The 22,274-nt window shown below is 38.9% G+C and overlaps 1 protein-coding gene across 9 annotated transcripts in view; it reads left to right on the top strand.

Annotated features, from left to right (window-relative positions):
- The window catches only part of LOC6574434 (maternal protein pumilio), a 204,811-nt gene that overhangs the window by 104,621 nt on the left and 77,916 nt on the right, over positions 1–22,274 (top strand). For 3 of the 9 annotated variants that reach the window (XM_015167447.3, XM_032733597.2, XM_044008295.1), the window contains exon 2: positions 19,605–19,616. The exons of the other annotated variants lie outside the window; for them this stretch is intronic. In XM_015167447.3, the coding sequence (XP_015022933.1) occupies positions 19,605–19,616 (12 nt within the window). The remainder of the gene's footprint in view (positions 1–19,604; positions 19,617–22,274) is intronic. 9 annotated transcript variants of the gene reach the window in all.

Genomic DNA, 22,274 nt, shown 5'->3' with positions numbered 1-22,274 from the left:
CTGTTGTTGTTGGCTTGCATTGATTGATTGGCAATTTGATTGATTATATGCCAAAATCCCTTTTATTTATCGTATGTATAGATTTATATATACCACTTTCAGATCAGGCTAAGCTATAATTGTTGTCTAGTTGCTCGAATCAAAAAAAAAAAAGAAACTACAACTCGATTTGCTCTATTCGCAACTATCCAACTAGTTGACTGACTTGCTGTTAGCTGGTTAGCTTTTGGCCGATTTGGCTAAAGCATTTGGCGTGGTATATTTATGAGTAGGTTCCCCCACAATCTCTGGCCAAGACTAATGAGCATCCATTACTCATGTGGCCGGGATGCAACCAGAAATACAGCAACAGACCCAGACCTATGGCTGAAGCCTGCCCAGCGGCTGTTCTATTAGAAGAGTTGCGTTTTTGCCAGCCAAAAAGAGGGGGGGCGGTGCATGGGCGTCGGGAGCGGGGTCAAATTCAGGTAGATATAGGTTGGAGTATCTTTGGGGATGTGGCGGCGGCCTAATTAATGTGTGTGCAGTAAATTTATGACCAGAGGCTTAAGCAGCTTATGAATTATGTCTTCAAGGGGGGGTATTGGCCAGAGAGCTGCATGAGTGCGTATACGCGCAAGTGTATTGAAGGTGTGTGTGTGTGTGTGCAGGTGTGTACGTGCTCAGTTTCCAATTGAGTGATTTATGCGATTGAAAAATGCATGTAAAATGCGGCTGCAACTGGCGGAGCATAAAGCAACAGCTAATAGAGGGAGATAGCAAAAGAGAGTGGGGGGAAAAGAATGGGGAGGAGAGAAAGAGAGAGAGAGAAAGAGAGAGAGAGAAAGAGCGAGCGACTCACACAGCTCATTAAGCTGTAACCAAAGCCTTAATGGAGCCTGCAAGACAAAGTGAGAGATGGAGAGAGAGAGAGAGAGACGGGTAGTCAGTGTGTGAGTGAGTCAAGTAGAACGTTTGATATTTCTGGATTACTTCGGGCTCAACAAGGATACGAGCAGTGCGAGGCTGGCGCCTTAAATATCGTGAATAAACGTTTACAATTTGTTAAAGCTAACTATGTGTGTCTGTGTGTGTGTGTGCGTGTGTTTGTGTTGCACAACTGTAACCAGAACTTACAGCAACGGCAAATTACACTGAGCCAAACAACTTATATAAGAGCAGCTCATTTATTTACGTTCTTTTTTAATATTTTCAATGCAACATGAAATGATTTAAAAAGAAATTTGAATATTTGCTTTTGAAATCGTTTAGCTTTTAGAGTTCATTCAGCCATGCTGTTTTCGCTCAGTGTAGCAACTGTTGAACGATTGCAGCTGCATTACGTATACGCTATACTGCGCCGACTGTCGCTCAGGTTACACACACACACACACACATACACACACGCACACTCAGTGGGAATTGTCAGAGCTGGTAAAATGTGACCTGACATCGATGCGACGCGATGCGGCGGCAAATGCCACTGTCAAATCGAGGTATCGCTTTTCATGTTATTGTCATGGTTGTTGCTGATATCCCTTGAATGAGTCAAGGGGCGAGATTGAAGCATGAAGAGGGAAACGAACTAAGTCTATCTAGAAATATGTGATTCAAATGAAAAGTGAGCAGCAGTGTAGGAAAAAGCATTACAAAATTCAACCTGATTGAATTATATTAAATTTAAATGAGACAAATAAAGCATCAATATTATGATCTAGTTTAATGTATTCTAAGAGCATATTTAAGTTATTATAAAGGGCAATCGTAAATATTAACAGACATAGAGTAGTAGGATTTCTATTTTCATTTATTATTTGTGTTTTCATTTATGATAAGATTAAACTTCTTCGCTAAAATCCTAAATTAAAGTCTACAGTAATTTCTGTCTAATCACACTTTAGTATCTGAACAATCAGCAATTATGTATGGTTTCTCCTGCATAAGCAAACCACATTTGTGCTGATATTCGCAATTTGAATCATATGTTTGCCCCACTCCTCTCCCCTCTGAGACCGCAGCTCCTATGACCATTTTAAAGTTGGTCCACTTTCTCAGTTGATTATTGCCTTAAACTACACAAGTTGGAAAAATAATTTGCCATAGCTCTGGGCATTTCTAGGCTCTCTCTGTCTGTGTCGCTCTCTCTCTCTCTCTCTCAATCTCTCTCTGTTTCTATTTAGTTGACCTGTTTCTTTAAAGCTGTAAACGACCACAAAATGCTGAGAGACAGCTGTCACCAGACATTGGCCCGCAAAAGCCAGCAACTTGCCAAGCGTTTCAAGTGTACATCTTTGAATGACTTGTCTAACTGAATGACTGACTGACTGAGTGACAAACTGACTGACTGAGTGATAGACAGACGAGGACTGCATGAGCGTCTGGCTGTCCAACCAGTTGTACAACTTGCAAACTTGAAAACTTTACACAAGTTAAACACTGAAAAGCGCTTCAGGCGACTTGCAAGAGGCTTTTCAATATAATAATAAGAAATATACGCAAAAGAAACAGTAAAATGAATGAATACAAGAAAATGAGAAATCTAACTAAAACCAGCAACGATTTATGCTTAAGATGCACTGCAGGCGCCTTCTACTCTATCTCTATCTCTCTCTCTCTCTCTCACTCTCTATGCCATTTTCTAAATGTCGTTGAGACAATTTGTTGTTGTTGCTATTGTTGCTTGTGTCTCCGACTCTTTGGAGCTGTGCCCCTTAGCTTCCGCAATTTGTGTGGTCCCCATTTCTGTTGCTCTTTTCTCTCTCTTTTTTTTCGGATTTGTTTCAGCAAAGTCCTTGATGGCGGTCCCTACCTTAAGCCGAGCTCCCATTTAAATCTTTGCACAAATCGTCTCATGGGCGCCTTAAGGCCTCTCTTACCCTTGCCTGCGCCCACTCGGCTTCTTGTTTCTGCTCCACTGACGCAACTCGAGTGTCTCCACTTGGGCTCCGCTTGTTGGGGCGGGTTTATGCTTTATGCAACTGCAACAGCAACAGCAACTGCAATTGCTGCTTCTGTAGGGTGTCCACTGTTCCTCTTCCTCCACTTTGGTTATGGCCTTTTGATTTAGCCAACTCTCGACTCCCACTTTTTGCCATGCATCGCTGCAAGCGCATCGCTTGCTTCTTCCACTTATTTTTCTTCTTTTATTGTTTTTGCCCAGATATGTTGTCTTTGCAGAGGCCTAAGCTTGAGTCTGTTTACCGGCAATTAAGCCACGCAACTTTCTATGAAATTAGCGCAACCCATGCTCATGAGTTCAAATGCAATCGAGGCCAATGACAAACTGAGCGCTGCTTTATAAGAGCTGCTTTTCTGTTGGCCTTTGTCGACAATGTCTTAGCCTTGGCCAGGGAGAGAGAGAGGAGTATCATAATGCTAACACATCTTGTCTACTTTTTCTGCTTAAAGCTTCTTAACGTTTCACCTTTCATATTCACTGACCTGTTTAGAGCTAATTCTTTTTATTGCGAATTCTAAGAATTATTATTAAAATATTTAAGTCTACATTTAATTAGTTTGTAAATCTACGTAGCTTAGATCAAATATGTTTTTTTTTTTTTTTTTCAACAACTTCATTGAGTCTAGCATATTTCCTATTCCTATTTCATTGCTTATCTCTTTCAAAACCAAATTTCATTCGACTAAAGTGTAGTCAGCAGTAGTCGAGCAGGTGCTTTCGGAGTTGGTATCTCTATCGCCAAATGTATCTACCTATACGAGTACGGCTCTAGCCATGTATCTGATATGCACTTCACAACTTTGGCTTTCTGCTGCGCTGTCGGGGCTTCCACTTATGTTGCAGTATTTTTGTTCTTCTTCTTTCTCTCATTTGTTCTTTCTTTTGCTGATTTCTTTCGGATTCTTTTCCCCTATGCAGTCGCATTCGTGTGGGTTTTTTTTTCTTTCTCGCGCTGCTGTGAGTTTTTCCTACGTTTTCATAAATTAAAAGTTAATAAAAACCGCAGGTAGCTCTAATTTATTTTTAATATTTATTTTTATGTTCGCAGCGGCGCGCTGCGTGCAAAATTGCAGAATTTTGCTAGCCAATGCAAGCAGAGAGAGGGAGAGAGAGAAAGAGAGAGCGATATGTAGAGAAGAGCTACGGCGAAGGGGGGCTCGTTTGTTGCCCCCCCTGCGCCCTCTCTTCATTTATATTCATTTTTAATATGGGGTGCAGAGAGTATATTTTTTTCGCTGCCACTGCGGTGAAAATTGTTCCAAATTAGGTAGCACAACATGTGCGAGTGTGTATGTGTGTGAGTGAAAAAATGTGATTTCTTTCCTTGTTGCTTTAACGAGTTCATGCTCAGTTGCATGTGCAGCTATGTTCGGCATGGGATTGGCTCAAGAATGTTGCAGTTAAAGCGAATTACTCTCAACGTCTTTTTTCACAGTTAGTTATCTTGAGTTGAGGTTTTCTGTTCAGGTGAAAACTGGAGCAGGAGATGCACATGAAATGAAAAGAGAGAAAACGAAAGAGGATTAAGCTATAGTCAAGTTGTCAAGTTGAATTAAGAAATTGTCTATGAAATGTAAATTAGGAAAAATGAAAGAAAAGTTAGAATTGATGCTCAAGTATGGATTGTAAGAGGCTATGATATGAGTCTAACTCAGTAATAAATATATCAACAATCATATTTGTATAGATGTATTAAATATTCTTGCATTATGATTTAAATTGACTGGATTAGGGTTTTTCTACAATTTATTTACAATTTTCTTGCATTTTAATATCAATTTATTTATTATTTTTATTATTATTAAACAATAATTGAATATTATATTCTTAATCCGCTTAATTGCAATATAACTGTTTGCTTATTTCAATACCCTTTTAATGTTTAAACAGTAAGTAAGTAGTAAGTGACAGTGCAGCTTGCCCACTTGACTATCGTTATGGCCATAAAGTTTCAGCCAAGTTGGTTAAAACCAATTAAATGCACTTGCCAAATGCATTTTGCGGCAGACAAAGAAAATTTTAAGCTTCGCACACACACACACACACACAGAAATACACACACACACACAAACACCTGGCTGGTAATTATTTCCAAATCTTGGAGTCTGGTCTCTGGACCTTGGCTACTTGGCTTGGGCCAACTTTAATGAACTTAACTCAATCGCAATTGCAAACGTAATCGTAATTCCAATTCGCAGTCGCAATTTTCACTTTTTCAATTAATTTTCTGTCAACGTTTGCGAAAAAGAAAACTTTTTGCTTTAGTTATGACTTGCTTAGGGGCGTGGCACGTGCTGTAATTGCCTCCAAGGGGGTTAAAGGGCAGCAAATGCCAGAGTTATTAACAACATGTGTTGCCGCCAGCAAAATGTCCAGAACGAATGGATTCTGGATGGGTGGCGGAGATGTTTGCTTGTGGGAGTGGGGGCAGAGTAGTCTGAGTTTATGGCCCTTTATGCTGGCTATGAAACTAGCAACGTGCAACTCGCAATGTGCAACGTGCAACGTGAAACTTGCAAGTTGATTATCTGCTGCTCCCAATTATAAAAAAGCAACAAACTATTTTCTTTCTGCTCTTGCTGTCTTCTGAACTTAAACTCAATTTGTGAGTTGCTTAAGAAAATAAAAGATGAAGAAGAAACCTCTTAGCTAAAGTCTAAGGAGAATCAGAAGGGAGGTGTCATATTATTGATGGACAGTGGAATTCGGAATGCGTCAAAGAGCATAAGTTATTTGGCATGGAACGGAATGGAATGGAACGAAGTAAAGCGATGTAAACTAGACGCTAAGTGGCGCAAACAAAAGTCAACTGTAAAGAGGAACCAACAGAGCAGCTCGCAAGTTAACTAAAAGCCAAATGGAATTCAAGCAAGCGATTACCAAGAGAACAACAAAAGTATCGAATCTTTTTTATACGAAAAAGACAGAAACTAATATTAAGACTTAGTCCGAGACAGATGGAAGAATGCTGCTTATAAAGAATTTATGGAATTTTCAAATTGTATATCTGCAGTTAAACAAAAGTTCCAACTCTAGCTCTTGCAGTTGAAATATTTGTGTTTGGTCTTTTCGTACTGCATTCCTAATTACCAGACAGCTGAAATATTCATACGCTTTCGCGGCAGTATTTCCTATTCAACGTGATTTAATATGACCCTGAAAACAGTGTGTCAAGTCAGTTGGCGTCAGTGTTCCAATTGAAGAGTTGTGCAAGGGGGGTGACACATGAATGATATAAAGTGACAGCCAAACAGTTACCCAACAAGAGTAAGAGAGACAGAGATACAAAGGGGGTGACAGAGTGAGTGAGAGGAAGGAGGGAGACAGAATGTGAGCGGAAACTTTAGAATAAATAATGAGGCAAAACTTGGGAGCTCAGCTGCAAATTAGGTTAATTAAAAACCGCTCGAGGACCCTCTGAGTCTCCCGCTCTCTCCCAACTCTTACGTAAGTCACACTTGGAATCTCTTTTTGCCACCTTCTTCCGAACCAAGAAAAAAAAAAAAACAAAAATGGCAAACAAAATATAAAAAGCAGAGGAAACTGAATTAAAAAAAAAAAAAAGCGACAACGAAAAGTGCGTCACAAACTTTTTCAATTAAAGTTAATTTTGTTCTTGTTGTAGCTTCGCTTCGGTTTTTTTTCGGGCGCATTTCCTGCTTTAAGCGTTGTCAAAAAAGCGTCACAAATTGAATTTTGATCGATATATAATGCATAGATGGCGCGTGGAAAGGGGCGAAAAGCGGACGGGCGCACGGGCCCAGATGTCAAGCATCGGAGTGGGTACACATAGCAAAATGACAGCAAATTAGCAGGCAAGAAAGGTCAAACCAAGTGTCTGATGAAAGAGACGGCAGCAGAGTCTTAAGCAGAAAATGAGATGAAAGCCCGATGTCAGTGCCATAATGAAGAGGAATTTCTATCTGAAAAGATGTTCAATAAAGACGGGCATTGATGTGAAAATAAGTGATGCATAGTAAAGAAAATATATTTTAAAAAGGAGCTGTCTGTCTGCCTTTTAATGTAAGTTCAGTATTAGTCGGGAATGCTGCAAACATATGTATAAATCAGATGTCATTTGATGTATATTTATTTATATACCAAATGATGGAGGAATTGCCAATTGTTTATAGCTAATATGTAGGTAACAGAGGAGTTAGTAGATAGGAGTTGATAAATACGAGTTGATTAATAGGAGTCGATACTAGATACTAGATATTAGATACTAGATACTAGATATTAGATACTAGATACTAGATACTAGGTACTAGATACTAGATACTAGATACTAGATACTAGATACTAGATACTAGATACTAGATACTAGATACTAGATACTAGATACTAGATACTAGATACTAGATACTAGATACTAGATACTAGATACTATATACTAGATACTAGATACTAGATACTAGATACTAGATACTAGATACTAATTATATAGCAGTCTATATATTGTATTAATTAATTATTAAGCCTAATACTTAATCAACGACTATTCGGCTTCCTAGCTTACACCATAACTCTAGATAAATTCGTTATATGCTCCGGCCAAGCCCCAGGGTACAATGCTTCATGTGCTGGCTGCGTTTGTTTTCAACCATCTATCAGCTACTCACCTAAAACACACAATTCCTCCGCGGTGTCTGCCCGCCGCGTGCTCTTACGTATTTACTGGCAGAGCACTTCAAAACAAAAACGCAAAAATTCCGCTGGGAAACAGACCGGCTGTTTTATGCGCCTCGTTGCGCTGCCACACCTCCCCGACCCGTGCCGTCTGCCGCCCACCATTTGCGCACCTCATTTGCCTCCTGCTCTTAGCGCCCACTTCACTTCACTTCATAGAATGTTTGGCACATAAAACGCAGCGCCACGCCCCTGTGCAGCATGCCGCCCCCCTTATTGCTGTTTGCCCCATGTCAATCGCACATTTGGGCCCAGTTCCTTTTTATACCCTGAACCCATTGAAAATGGGAAATCAGGGTATAATGGTTTTGTGAAAAGTATGTAACAGGCAGAAGGAATCATCGCAGACCCCATAAAGTATATATATTCTTGATCAGGACGACGAGCTGAGTCGATATAGCCCTGTCCGTCTGTCCGTCCGTCCGTCCGTCCGTCCGTCCGTCCCTCCGTCCGTCCGTCCGTCCGTCCGTCCGTCCGTATGAGCAAAAGGATCTCAGAAGATATAAGAGCTAGAGAGCTGAAATTTGGCATGCATACTCGTGTATACCATAGGCAGTACGAGTTTGCTTTATTTTTTCGATAACTCATCCGATAACTTTTTTATGGAGAATAATCGAAAAATCGACATGGTTTTTTCAGCCTAGTTTGAACACTTTTAAACTTGGAGACTTCAAATTTGCGTTGTATATAGAGTTAATGGACACAAAGATTTTGTAATTTACATACCACGCCCCCTTCGCCCCCAATTTGTAAAAAACGCATTTCAAGTACTAGAGACTTGTGCTTTGGAATGTACATACATTTTCACCATATGATTACGCTCTTAAAGTTTCATTAAGATTGTATGTGTAGAAATTAAATTATTCAACAAATAATTTCTTATAATGTTGCCCACACTGCAGCGCAGCCCAAGCGCAGTCGCCGCTTACTGCGCAGTTAGCAGAGCGCGTGCTTATAAGTGCATGTGTATGTATGTGTGCATAGAAGAAGTGCAGAATGATTAAAATATCAGCTTGGAGGGTTCAGGGTATCTCCTAGTCGAGCAGTCTCGACTGGAGCCTTCTTACTTGTTGTTGTTGCTGCTTCTGTCTCTGGCATATTGTAAAACATGTTGCACATTAAACGAATCGGTGATAAAAAAAATAAAAGGAAAAGTAGTGGGAAAAAAATCTAGTCAAATAGAAAATTCACGCGCAAGTTTATTGAACCACAGAGAGACAGCTATTGGATAAAGAAGGATAGATGAGGGAGAAAAAGAGATGAGGACAGTGGAACCCCAGCAAATATCAATTCAACACCCAACACCCAGCCCTGTCCCCATCCCCCTGCCATCAACCATTTATAACCCTATCGACCGCACAAGTATCGCAGCGCTAAGTACACACATCAAAATATTTGAATGAAAAGTAAGCAAAGTAGCAGCTGCCGCTGCCGCTAACACCTTCCTTATCCCATTCAGCCTCAGCTATGCGTCTGTCCAAATATATTTCCCTCTCTCGCTCTCTCCCTCTCTCTCTCTCTCTCTCTCTCTCTCTCTCTCTCTATCTATCTATGGCTCTCATTCTCTCTGGGAATCTCCTCTACATGTTTCGTTTGGCATAAACATTTGAAACCCCATTTTGCTGTAGACTATTTTTTGCCGCTTTCATCAAATACTGGGCATCATTTCACTTGAATTTCAGTTCCAATCCAAAAACTGTCTGACTGCCCCTGGTACATGTCGCTGGCCCCGTGCAGACCCAGTATCCCAGTCCCGGTCCTAGCCAGCCTCCCCCTCCCCCCTCTCCCCGTCTTCCTCCTGCCTTGCCTGTGGCGCTCTATTTGCTGCCGCTGTGTTGCATTCGGCGCTCTGCTGCATATAAAATCGATAATTTTCTGCTCAAATGTGCAGAAAATTACGTTGATGCTGGGCATATTTATTATATATATTTCTCCCATATGTCTCGTACACCCTATTTTATATTATTCGTTCGTTTTGGGTATTTCACCATATGCTAAAGTTCAAAATTATATTTTGGTTTATGGTTCTTTTTTTTTTTTTTTTTTTATGGGTTTTCAGGGTATAAAGTGTAGGCGTTTTAAGCGTTCTATATACAGAAATTTTATTAGAAACAAAAAGAAATGAACAGGGGGTACCTTTAAATAAAAATCAGGCTTACGAAACATTTTATGGATATTGAACTGGATAGATATAATGAGAGTTATTTCTCAGTTTAGACAATCATAAAAATCTGCTGCAAATTCTCAATATACCATTAAAATATAAATTTACACAATAGCAATTGTTGCTGCTTGATTCATGATGCATATATCTATAAGTATATGAATTTATATATATCTTCATAGCGAATCGAAAAGCCATTAAGCGTTTCTCTGATTGAAGTGAAGAATTTCTTTGATTTGGCGCGAGTAGCATCAAATAGAATGAAACTTAATAAACAAATTATTCAATAATAATAAAAGCAAAAAAAAAAAAAAAAAACAGTAAAATATGTTTGTCATAATTTTGTTTCAGTTTCCGACTCTGTGTTCCATTTATTTTATTTCTTTTTTAATTGATTTTTTGTATTATTATTTCTGTTGTCATCTCAAATAGCATTTTTGTGCTTTCTTTATAACATATTTATAAGTATTTCGTGTGTGGTAGCCCGCATGTCAATGACCCAGGGCAATGTGTGCCGGAATGGGCTTAAAAAAAAGAGAAGATATATGGCCAAGACAACTGAATAAAGTCAGGCCACAGGCGATGGCGCAGGTGGAGGCGGGGGAGATGGCAGCACAAGCAGCAGCAGCAGCAGCTGTTGACTTTAAGTTCTGTGGCTCATATCATTTGAATATTTCCCAATCTCGGTTTGTGTCGCTTCTCCAACGCCTTCTTAACCTTATGTCTACATTATATTATATTTTTGTGTGTTTTCATGTGTGAAGATTACGAGTGGTCCGCATACTTTTCAAAGTGCCTGTGGCCAAGCGGCGAACAGTCACTAAGTCAATTGTCAACACTTGAAATACATTTTAAACTTGTTTTTTCTCTCATTCGTCTGGGCTCTCCCTCTCTCGCTCTCACTTACGATTTTTGACAAATTTATAACTGGTTTTATATATTTCTTTTCTTGGCTAATTTTCTTATATGCGGGGTCAAATCTTTAATGCGGTGTCATTTAAAGTTGATTGCACTTAAAATAAGATTATTCGTACTGATCGGCGAGGTCAAAAGTGCAATTAAGCGTGAAATATTTATGGGCTGTGTGCATAAATGAATATAATACAATTTAGATCTTAATAAGAAGGTAAAACGAGTACATGATTAAATAAGAATTGTCAAGATTTAAATGGAATAGCGAGCAGATTAAAGATGAAATATGGAAGAAAAAAATCGTTAACACAATTATTTCAAATAATATATAAACTTTTAGCTGTTAGACAGTTTTTTTTTTTTGCACTTGATTCTTATTTGCTTGAACAGGTATTTCTTTCTTAATATTATTTTTTTTTTTTTTACTAAATATGGGAACATAAATTACAAACACAGTAACAAGTAAAACATCAAAATAATAATTCAGTTATGAAATTAAAATCAATCTGCATTAAATTTTATTTAGAACAATGCCCAGAGCTGTGATAAAGTACCATGGCAATGGTTATTTCTCTTTTTTCTCGTAAACCAAGTCCGAATGTAATCAGCACTCGACCTCATTATGCTAAATGATGAGACGACTGTCAACTGCAGTCGCTGACTCCGCAGCCTCCCCTTAGATATTTGTCCAAATTACTCAGTAAAGCATTGGGTCATGTCATAATCCCCCAGATAACCCAAAAAACTATGGGCAAAAAGCAAGAGCATGGAAAAAAAAAATGTAAATAATTACAAATATTGTATTTTCCATTATTTTAATTAGTGAAATATGTAATGCACTTTGTACAATGCGGTGTGGATTGCTGCAAACTCTTTATGCAAGAGAGATAGAGAGAGAAAAAGAGTGGGGAGAGAGATGGATAGAGCCGCAAATACAAAAGAGGAATAAGAATGAGCCGCAATAAAGTGGAAGTGGAAACATTTCCGGCTGCCGCAAAACTGTTTCCTGGCCAACGATAAAATACATTTTTATGCCAAAACCAATGTACGTGTGTGTGTGTGCGAATGTATATATGTATCGTAAGTGGGTGGGTTGGCCGGCTGGTTTAAGGGTCGTTCGAAACGGAGCTGTTAATTTGCGCTTTAGAGTTGAAAATGCTGCGATCTGCGTATCTAAAAAGCCGCAGCATTTGCAAATATATATATGTATATACATATATATGTACATATATAAAATACACTTGATTTTTTTCAAATTGTCTACTCTTAAATTGAAATTAACGAGGCGTAAATTTCACTGGTTAGACCCAAGCCGAAATAACAGAAAAAGGATGCGAAATAGAAACGGAATAAAAATCTTGCTTTAATTGGGCGCTAAGTGCAAAGAAAGGCGAAATAGAATTTTTTTTATATAAAGGACGAAAAGAGTTCACAACTTTCAAATGCTCTCTGGCTGCATTTAATGAAAAATGTAGCTTAGATATGTTTTAGTGCAGATGTTGTAAATATTCAAAACTTTTGCTGTAAAGAATATGTAAGCTCTACTTATATAACTGAATAGTTGTGTGCATTAGAAGATAAAAAGGTGGCCAAATAATTTTAGAATTTGTAATGTATTTTATATTATTTATTGACTGATTATTACAGTTGGCTAATTGATATTTAGGAATAAGCCAAAGCTATCCCAGCATCTGACATCTTTTATAAGAATAATTACAAATTACATATTTGGTTAGCAAGCTAAAATACCCGCATTGGGTTAGAGTATTTACAAATGTTGTGGGTTCTTTTAGATGAACGCCTTAAAAGAAGAGCCCGTATCGAAAGAGAGAAACAGAGAGAGAGAGAGAGGATGAGAAGATGAGAGATAGAGGGGAAGGGAGAGCGACTAGTAACAGCTCGTCGTGAGCTGTCAGTAAGAATTATTATGCTTGTAATGCAATGCTCAGACAGAGGCGGCTAGAGGCGTGGCTATAGAGCATGTCACACCCACACGAGTGGGACGACGCCGCTGTGAAAATAAAAAGCCGCAAGGATTTATCACTGTGGCATCTTTGGTATCTATGGCGAGCCAAGTAACAGAGGAGAGTGAAGGGCAGAGACCGAACCAGACCCAGACCCAGACCCAGACCCAGGCCAAAGCTGAGGCAGACACATTTCATGCTAACAAGCTGGCTCAAGAGCTGGCTGGCATGCATTGCATGCAACTTACTTACCTTGCCAGCAAAGAGGGAGAGAGAGATGCTCTAGAGAGCAAAAAAGAGATGACGAGAGGGAGAGGTGGGGGGTTAACTGATGCAGGAGGCTGCTTAAAATGCTTTACCCTGGCGGCTGCCGTCGTAGCATATGTAAAAGGTATTATGGCTAAAAGCAAAAATATTGCATTCGACAGCGCAATTTGTTAACCATTTGAATGATGTCGATGTGTGGTGCTGGGTGGTGCACTTCAGCAAAAGGCCAACTAAACTGATAACGACAGCCACCTAAAGTGAGTTTAGCATTTGTGTGATTCGATTGTGGCTGTGTATATACATACATAAATCTCTCTCTTTCTCTCTCTCTCTCTATATATATATATATATATATATATACATATCTGGCAGATGTGCATGTGTTGTTTATAGAGATTGCGCTGCTCAAGTTAATTGCAACTAGTTGTTGCAGCTCTTGCCCACTGACAGCGTATGCAAATGCCACATAATGGTGCAGTCTCTGTGTGGCAAGTATCACAATTGACAGCTACATGGGCCACATCTTATATAGGGATTCTGGCTTAGCGAAGTCACAAAATAATCTCACGAGTGCGTGTCAAGAAGTCTCAAGCGCGTCGTATGCTTAAGTAAATTCTAATGTAAATGTTACTGTTGCTGGCTCTAAGTGCTCTACGAGCTGTTGAGTGTCGATTAAAGCGAATTCTAGATTTATTTAGCAACATTTTTAAGCGGAAGTAAATCGACAATTAAAATGCGGCAAGCAAATTAACTTGAATACTTGATCGTAGTGCCAGTCCATCAAGCAAATTTCATTCTTAATAAATGAACAGCCTGCAGCGACAATTGTATGTAGCCCAGTCACGCCCACTTTTCAAACTTACCGCCTTATAATATTAATTATATTCCGAGTTTACAGTTTAGTGCCCGAAAAGTGTTCAACTGCAACTGCTCAACTCGGATTACAATTTATGCCAAACAAATTTTCAGCAAATTGCCAAACTGCGTCCTCGCCCCCGCCCAGCGCCTTCAACTGGCTTCACAAAGGCCAGCAAACTGATATGCAAAGTTTTTTGCTCATTTTGCGCCTTGGCTCTTTAGGGATTATGAATGCGAATGAAAATTTACCAGCCGTTAGATGCTAGGTGCCAGCAGGGGGTTGAGGGTAGAGTGCAGAGGGTTGAAGGTTGATGGTTGATGGGTAGCAGCAGTGGCAGCAGCAGTGGCAGCAGCAGTGGCAGCAGTGGCAGCTGTGGGGCTGGGGCTTGGCTTAGGGCGTTTGCTAGTGTTGGACTTGCGCTCGGCTCTCTCTTATTACTTGAATGATGAAGTAGCTGTGCGCATAATTTGCTTAAATAATTTGCAAGCACAAAGCGCTTCCGAGGACTTGGCACTATAGAATACCCTGTAGCGTTTGTGTGGTGTGCAAAAAAGCCTATTAACTAGTGGTGGAGACTGTAACTGTAAGGTTAAAACAATGGAGGATAAAACTTGTTTAAAGCAGTAAATATATGCAGATGCTTAGCTTGGCAAAAGCTTAAAATAAAAACACCATCTACAGGGTAACTTTAAGTCGAACTCTACTTCGGGGTTATTTTTTTTGTGTTTTTTATTTGATTTTCTGGGCTGGAAATGGAAATGTTTTGTATGCGGCGGAAATGCGCTGTGCAATTTAACAGTTTCGCACGAGCAATTGCAATTGAAAATGTTAATTGCTGTTGCCGCCCTTTGTGGCACACAGACACACACACACATATGGCTTAGAACTGCAACTGGGTTAGCAGTCTAGTCTGATATGTTAAGAATAATAATAATGAGGAATGGGAATAATGACAATGGGAATGGGAGATGGGAATGTGCACGGCTAACTCTCTGTAGCACAAGAGAAAGAGAAGGCAAATAGAAAATGCATTGCCAGAGATGCGCATTAGGGGGGGGGAGAGACGGCGAGACACGCATTACCAAATGCTGAATGTGGGTGAAAGTTGGCCATGGCTAATGCAATGAGCATTTGAATTTCATGGCATTGCGAGTCAGTTAACTCACTCGGCTCATATAATAATTATGACAATTTCACCTGACTGACACACTTTTCTTTCTGTGAGATATCTTTCTGCGTGTCTCTGTCAGCTTATCTAGCTGCGAGATACTTTTCTGACAGCCAAGTGTCACAAGCTACTTAAGACATGAATTCATGAACTCGCCAAGCTTCATTTAAATTGTTCAGCATTCCAAAATGTTTAGGAATTATTTACAGCAAAGTTACTATAGAGTTTGTCGCAGCGCGATATTGCTATATCACAACTGAAATAATCTGACCTCCTCCTCCTACTCCTCTTGCTACAAGCTGTGTTAACCCCTTTGCCCCTCAACTTGATATGCATGGCAAATGAGCGGCTTTTGGCTGCGCCTGACAAGCGTGTAATCTCCACATAAGTGAAAAAAAAGAACAGAAGCTGGCAAAATGAAAAAGAAAATGTGTGTGGCGAGGGTTGCCATCCTGTTGCCGCATTGCCCTCGAGTCATTCACGTGGCTGCAACACGTGCCGCGCTCGCTATCAGCTGGCACACAGGCGAGCCTCGAAACTGCGGGGCGTTGCCTGTCAACATGTGTGACAGACGCCGCATGTCATCAACAAAAGAAGACAGATAATATGAAGAGCGAGAGGGAGAGACAGAGACAGAGAGAGCAAGAGAGAGAGAGAGAGAGAGAGTTTGTGCGACAGAGGAGGGAATTCAGGAAATTACTTTTGCCTGTGCTTCAAGTAGAAACTAGCTAAAACGCAGTCTCTAAGATACACTCGCACATACATGCATATGTATATATGTATATGTGTGCAACTATCTGGCATTTGTCACGTGCCATTTTCTGTTTGTTTACTTAAATGCCTGGACAACCCTAAGCGGCACCCCTCGCTCCAAAGCACCCCCTGCACTGCCTTCAACTTTGACAAATAGTTGAACGCTGAGATACTTTTGCGCCTTTGCTTTGGCGTTTGCCGGCTGCACAGCTGTGAAACATTTCCTGTGGTCATGTTTGCGTTCACACACACACACGCACACACGCGCACGAGAGAGGGGGTGTGGCAGAAAAAAAACATGTGTGTGAAATCACTTCAAGCCAACACTCGGCGTTCTCTCTCGGCACACGTATCTGTTCGATACAAAACATATGATGCTGCGCGTTCCATGTTTCCTTCCACACAGACACACACACACACACAATTTATATAATGATGTCGCACTTTTGCTGCGCCACACATTGGGGAATATCAATTTTGTGTGTGTGTATTCGTTGTTGTTGTTGTTGTATTGGCAATAACTATTTATTATATACGTAGCTATGCTACAATGTATTTGTATGTATTTTATTTTTTTTTTTTTTTTGCTAGAGCTGTCTTTTATTTTGTGGCCTTTTTTTTGCGCTACTCTAAAATGCAATTTTATAGCTGTCAGGGGAATTTAACGCCAAGCGCGAGAATGCAGGCACTTGCCTCCCTTTGGCCCCTACTGGCCCCCCGCGAGACCCAGCCCGCCTCGTGTCACGTTGTGCCTGCCACGCCTTGTCCTGTGCTTTGCTTGTCTTTTGTTTAGCTACGTTGCGCTACTTTTTGGCTAACGATGAAGTGTCAAGATACATTTTGTTGTCGCTGCTGCTGTTGCTGTTGCTCCTCCTGCCTAGCTATTGTTTTTGTGTTGCACGGGAAGGAAAGGGTATGTAGCTGCATGCCACTACGACACTTGCATAGGGAAACGATTTTCTGATATATATATATATATATGCCCCATCCCTCGCTCTCTCTCTCGTTCTGGTCGGTTTTTTTTTTTCGCTTTTATGCATTGCGTGCAAAGCGTAAACAAAAGGGCCAAATCGCCAAATAGAGAATAGAGTTAGCCCTTGCCCCACACCTCGCTAAATTCATGGGGAATACTTCCCGCTGCGTGTGCACATAATAAAGCTAAGTAAATTGATGGTCTTTGCGCCGAAACTGACAAGTTGCAATAACAACAACAACAACGACAATAACAATGGCAACAAAAGTTTCGATGGTCATATTAGATAGAAACTCCCAACTGGACAGAGACAAAGGAAGAGCGGCAGAGTGAGAGAGAAAAAAAGAAAAAAGAGTGACTACGTATTGAATAGATTCTGTTGCCATATTTGCCATATTGCTGGCCAGCAGAACAAAACAATGTACAAATATATATGAGAGAGAGAGAGAGAGAGGAACAGAACCAAAGTTAGATAGATAGATGGTTAGATAGATTCTGGGGTTAGATAGCTGCCTCGAATAGATGAATGACTGTTTCGGTCATATAGAATGTATGCCAGTCATTTATCATGCCAACGCAAGGCGAAAGGCTCATATGTCTGCAGAGAGACAGCAAGTACATATGCATGATGCGGGCCAAAGGTAAAGAGTGGAAAATATTACAAAGAGAGTCAAATGTTAGAACTAGTCGAGAGTACTTACGAAACCTGCATAATGCACTCAAGTCAATGAGAATTAAATAACGGCAGTTGAGTAACAAGATTTAAATTAAATTAAATTAAAGTTAAAATCATTTCTGAAAAATTCATTTTTCTTATATCCAGGAGAGCAGCGAAAGAATAGAGCTCTATTTAATAGTCTTATATTGTATTAAAAGCTATCGTATTGATTTTATTATTAATTTTTTTTTTCATGTGCAGCTAGACAAGCTTTTGATTGCCATAGTTCCATAATCTATAAGAAGCATCCCCTAAGCCCAAGTTAAATTCCGATCAACCCTCTTTCTACCTCGACATTTGCCATTTCTATTAGCTCGGCTGCTTGTTGTGTGTTCTGCTCAAGGCCAAGTGCTTAGCCCTGCCCCTTAGCTGAGATAGAGACAACCACCCACCCACAGAGTAATACAAACAGCTGGCAACTTATGGGCAGCCAGCAGTTCCCTTGCTTTTGCAGCTTTTGCATCAACATAAATCAACCGCATAAACGTAATTAAAACATAAACAAAACCAAAAACAGAAAAGCAAAAACAACAAAAAATTAAAAAGAGAAATTCACAGATGTGCTATAAACTCTTGTTGTTGCTGTTGTTGTTGTTGCTGTTGGTCTGCTAGTATATATTTGCGCAGGGGCTGCGCCAAAATAAACACAAATTACAAATCGAAATCCCTTTAAAAACATGTGAACCACTGCACTTTGAAGTTAAAAATAAAATAATTTCTTCAATATTGAACGGAAAAAAACTCGCGTATCACAAAATATGTGAAAATTTCCATATAATTGGTGGAAGTTAAAGTAAATACGATGCTGCAGCTTGCATTGTCAGACGGCGTTGCAGCATGAAAATGAAATTTAATTTAATTTTGCGTTAAATTCAGCAAAAGTGAAATGCCAGAAATCAAAGGGTTCAAAGGGCTGCACTTAGTGTGGGGTGTGAGTGGGCGTGGCCGGTGCTTGGGGCATCGCATGGTCAGCGTCAACGACAGCAGCCGAGGCATAAATAAATGAATACGAAAAAGATGAAAAAAAAAACTCAAAAAATGCGACACATGACAAAAAAAAAAAAAGAGAGAGAGAGAGAGAGAGAGAATACCGAATTGAGCTGGGAAAACTGGGCCCTTTATATTTTTGGGCTGCGGGAGGTATGTGAAAGTCCTTCTCGTGTGTATTTGAGGCTGGGAGCGGAGCGGACCCAGAGGCGCCAAGGATGTGTCCTGTACATGTAAATGATATTTTTCGAGTGGACGCCAGTCAAACGCAGGCACTGAAAGCGGAACAGTACGAAAACCCTTAAACCCCCCCCCAAAAAAAAAAAACAAAATCCTACCACCCTAGTCGCACTTTGTGGTGAAAAGGCCAGGGGCGTGAAATCTGTGTGTGTGTGTTTGTATGTGTGTGTTTAAGCCGCTTTGCCTCACCAGCCAACCAGCCAATTGGCCTGGCTTTGTCTCTCTTTCTTGTCTTTTATAGACATTTTAAATATTTGATATTCCTGGATTTTCTGCATTTTACAAGCCATGAATTTTTTAATAACCCAACAACGGCAAAAAACCGCGAGTGACAATTTTCGGCGCACGAATCGCGTCAATATTTATGAGGCTACGCGACGCGAACAGCAGTTGACCCGCTGCATGATATAACAACGCCCCATGGCCCCCTAAAAGCCAGAGCCCCCCGTCCGTCCGCTTGATGCCCTGTTTTGGTTTCTGTGTCGCAGTTGGCCTTTGTTTTTGAAAAGAGGCCTCGTGATTTATGAACAGCGCTTTTGATGCGGATTTTTCGGTCGTCCCCTGTGGCTTAACTAGTTTGCCAGGCTCGCGCCGAAAGCCAAAGCCAAAGCCAAAGCTCAAGCAAAAGCCATACCCATAGCCACATAGCCTTTGTTTGCCTCACTGAGACTGTCTATCATAGTGGAGCTGTCAACAATGGCTTTCAATTTAATAAGACTGCTAGTCGAATGCGTGTCATAAGCCAGCTTTAAACCAAAATCTTTGATAAAGTGTTACACAGATTCACAAGAAAAGCTAATCTCTATTAACAAAATTGTATTGTAAAACCTCTTTTTGAATAGAATTGAAAAGTCTTTGGTCTTGCTATTTTCTGAAAACTAATCATAAAATATTCTGAATTTTATTGATAATATCTCGATTATATAAATTCATTTTACTAATTCTTATTTCTCTCTCTCGTTCTCTTTGCAGGTAGGTGACAATGTACGTAAACTATTTGAGCAGATCGTAAACAAAAGCCAAAAATATTTGTTTACACACAACGGTATATTTAGATTCCTCCACACTCATTTTATCTAAACACACGCAGTTAATGGAGGTCTTTGTTGTTGGTAAATCGTGTGCATGAATTTTCGCACATGGCTCCACGCTTTATTTACTAACCCCAAATTCTGTGTTATATAATAATGAAAATCGTATCGGGTATTTCGAGCACTAACAAATCTCTAGATGGTCATCCGTTTGCGTCATTAGGTCAGAGTGGGCCCCAACTCAGATTAGCAATTAGAAAACCATTTTGCTTGGATAACACTTTATTTCAGCTGGCAGTCCATTAAAAGCACTAGCAAAATAAGACATTAAAAATAATAAAAAACCAGCCAAAACAGGGAAACAAACAAAATATGGGCCAAGTAGCTGGCAAGCAGGTGAGGCAGACAATTTGAGATAGCTGAGTGAATTTGATCATAAATTGTGTTGGGCATTAATTAGTGACTCTTCTTGATTACCGATATCAACAAATCAAGTCTTTATATATACGATGTAGTATTTATTAATATGTATAGTATTCTATTTTAATTTGTCCGAGTTAGTCATCAGTTTGTTGCTTGACTATTTTGGATTGCGTTTATTTTTAAGAGCGCCAGTAAACTGAAGAATTTATTAGACTAGATGGCGATTTCGTATTAGCTATGAGTAACACAACAATTTTATATATATATATATATATATGTTTTATATATATTTCGATGGCAATTATATATGTTTCACCTAACCCTAACATAAATTTGCATAACTGGCTTAAAAATGTTTTCAAAGTGCTCTTAAAAAATGCATACAGAATTATTTTAGGGCATTAAACCGAGTTACTAATATAATTACATATATATTCACAATTTTGGTTATTTTTTAAACAGGTCTGACAGCTTTAGTCTAAGAATTTTTGTTGCTTTTCACATACCAAAATATATATAATATATATATAAAAGTAATAATAAAAGCGTGTCAGTGCAAAACTTATCAAAATAAAAAGAAAAGTATATTCGACATTCTGACAGAATGGAATAATTAAATTAAAATGTCAAACGATTTGCACAGCGAATTTGTGATATGTTTATACCTTCTAGAATTTCGCTTGTGTTCAATTCAATAGAACTTAATAAAAGAAAAAAACTAAAAACCGAACTTAATTCAAAATAGAGTTTGCATGAAAAATTATAAAGCAAATTAATTAACTAGAGACTCGTCTAGTCAGATTGGATCTAGTCCCCAATTCAAGTTCCAAATCTAAGTTTCAATCTGTCTGTCTGTCTGCAAAGCAAGTTCTGCCAGTAAAGAAAATGTCAAGATCATAAACCAAAACTAAAGTAGTAACGAAAGAAATAGACAAAAGTGAATCGGGAATATTTGCAAAGAGGTGCGTCTAAGAAATTGAATTGAATTGAAAGAAGATTGAAAGAAATTTAATTGAATTTAATGCAAATATTAAGTATAAATGTGAAGTATTTTCTTTACAAAGATGTGGAAAGCGTAAAAAAGTAATAAAATAATGAGATAGACGAAATGCAATTAAATTGAATGATTCATCCCATACAAAATAAAGAAATTGAGAATTGCAATTGAAAGTGAGTTCGATGTTTATAATTTAGTCGAGAGCAAAAAGAAATCACTTTCATAAGATTCATTTGAATTGAAAAGGTGTTGAAAAGTATAAGCCTTTAAGTGGTCAATCAGTATTATGACTTATAATTTGGAAAGTATTTGCAAACTATTCAATATCGATAGAAAGCTGTCATAATTGCATGGAATTAAATTTATTGAAGAAGAAGAATACAAATGTTAATTGAAACTGTTATTGAATTGAAGAAATCAATTGAACGACAATCAAAATAGCAATTGAATCAAATTGAAATTGAAATTCAATAGGTAATTGAAATATAATTGAGGCTGATGACTCAAGTGTTGTAAAATACATTAAGTAATACTGGTTTGCAAATGTTTTTTGCGTCTTTTAACTTTGGTTGCTCCACTCGCAGATGTTATTTAACATTATAATTAGTAGCGCAACGATTTTATTTCTTCTAAATTTGCTACTCGTGTGCTAATCAAACGATTGAATTAAAGTTGCGATCAAAACAAAGCAAAGCCAAACAAAAAATCAAAAGTGAAAAATACCAGCCGCAAAAAGAAGAAGAAGAAGAAGCTCAGCTGAACAAACTGCAATGAAATATTTAAAACACTTGTTTTCAGCAATCAAACGGAAGCGTTCAAGTTCGGTTTATGGTTTTGTTATATTTTGATTTAGCATTTTGAATTAATATTTTCTTCATAAAGTTAAGTTTTTGATTGAGCAATTTCCTGTTTTGTTGTTTGTATTGCAAAAACCATGCGGCTTAATAATAAATTGAATGCTATTAACGTGGCTAATAACAGCTGAAAGATTGACAGCTCATTGCGCCGAATGTTTAATTTCAAATTCCAATTGATAAAATGATTGCATAAATTGATCTGCTTGAATAATGTGGGCGCTTCAGTCCGTATTTGCACTTGTTTGCTTGTAAAGACTTGTTCATTTAGGAAGCCTCAGATCTGGACTTGATTGAAAACCAGTTTTTCATTAATTTTTGTTGTTGTTCAATAGAG

This window comes from Drosophila mojavensis, unplaced genomic scaffold (assembly GCF_018153725.1).
Source record: "Drosophila mojavensis isolate 15081-1352.22 unplaced genomic scaffold, ASM1815372v1 contig_277, whole genome shotgun sequence".
Lineage (NCBI taxonomy): Eukaryota > Metazoa > Arthropoda > Insecta > Diptera > Drosophilidae > Drosophila > Drosophila mojavensis.
The sequence above is the reverse complement of the archived record's forward strand: the minus strand, read 5'-3'. Positions and strand labels throughout refer to the sequence as shown.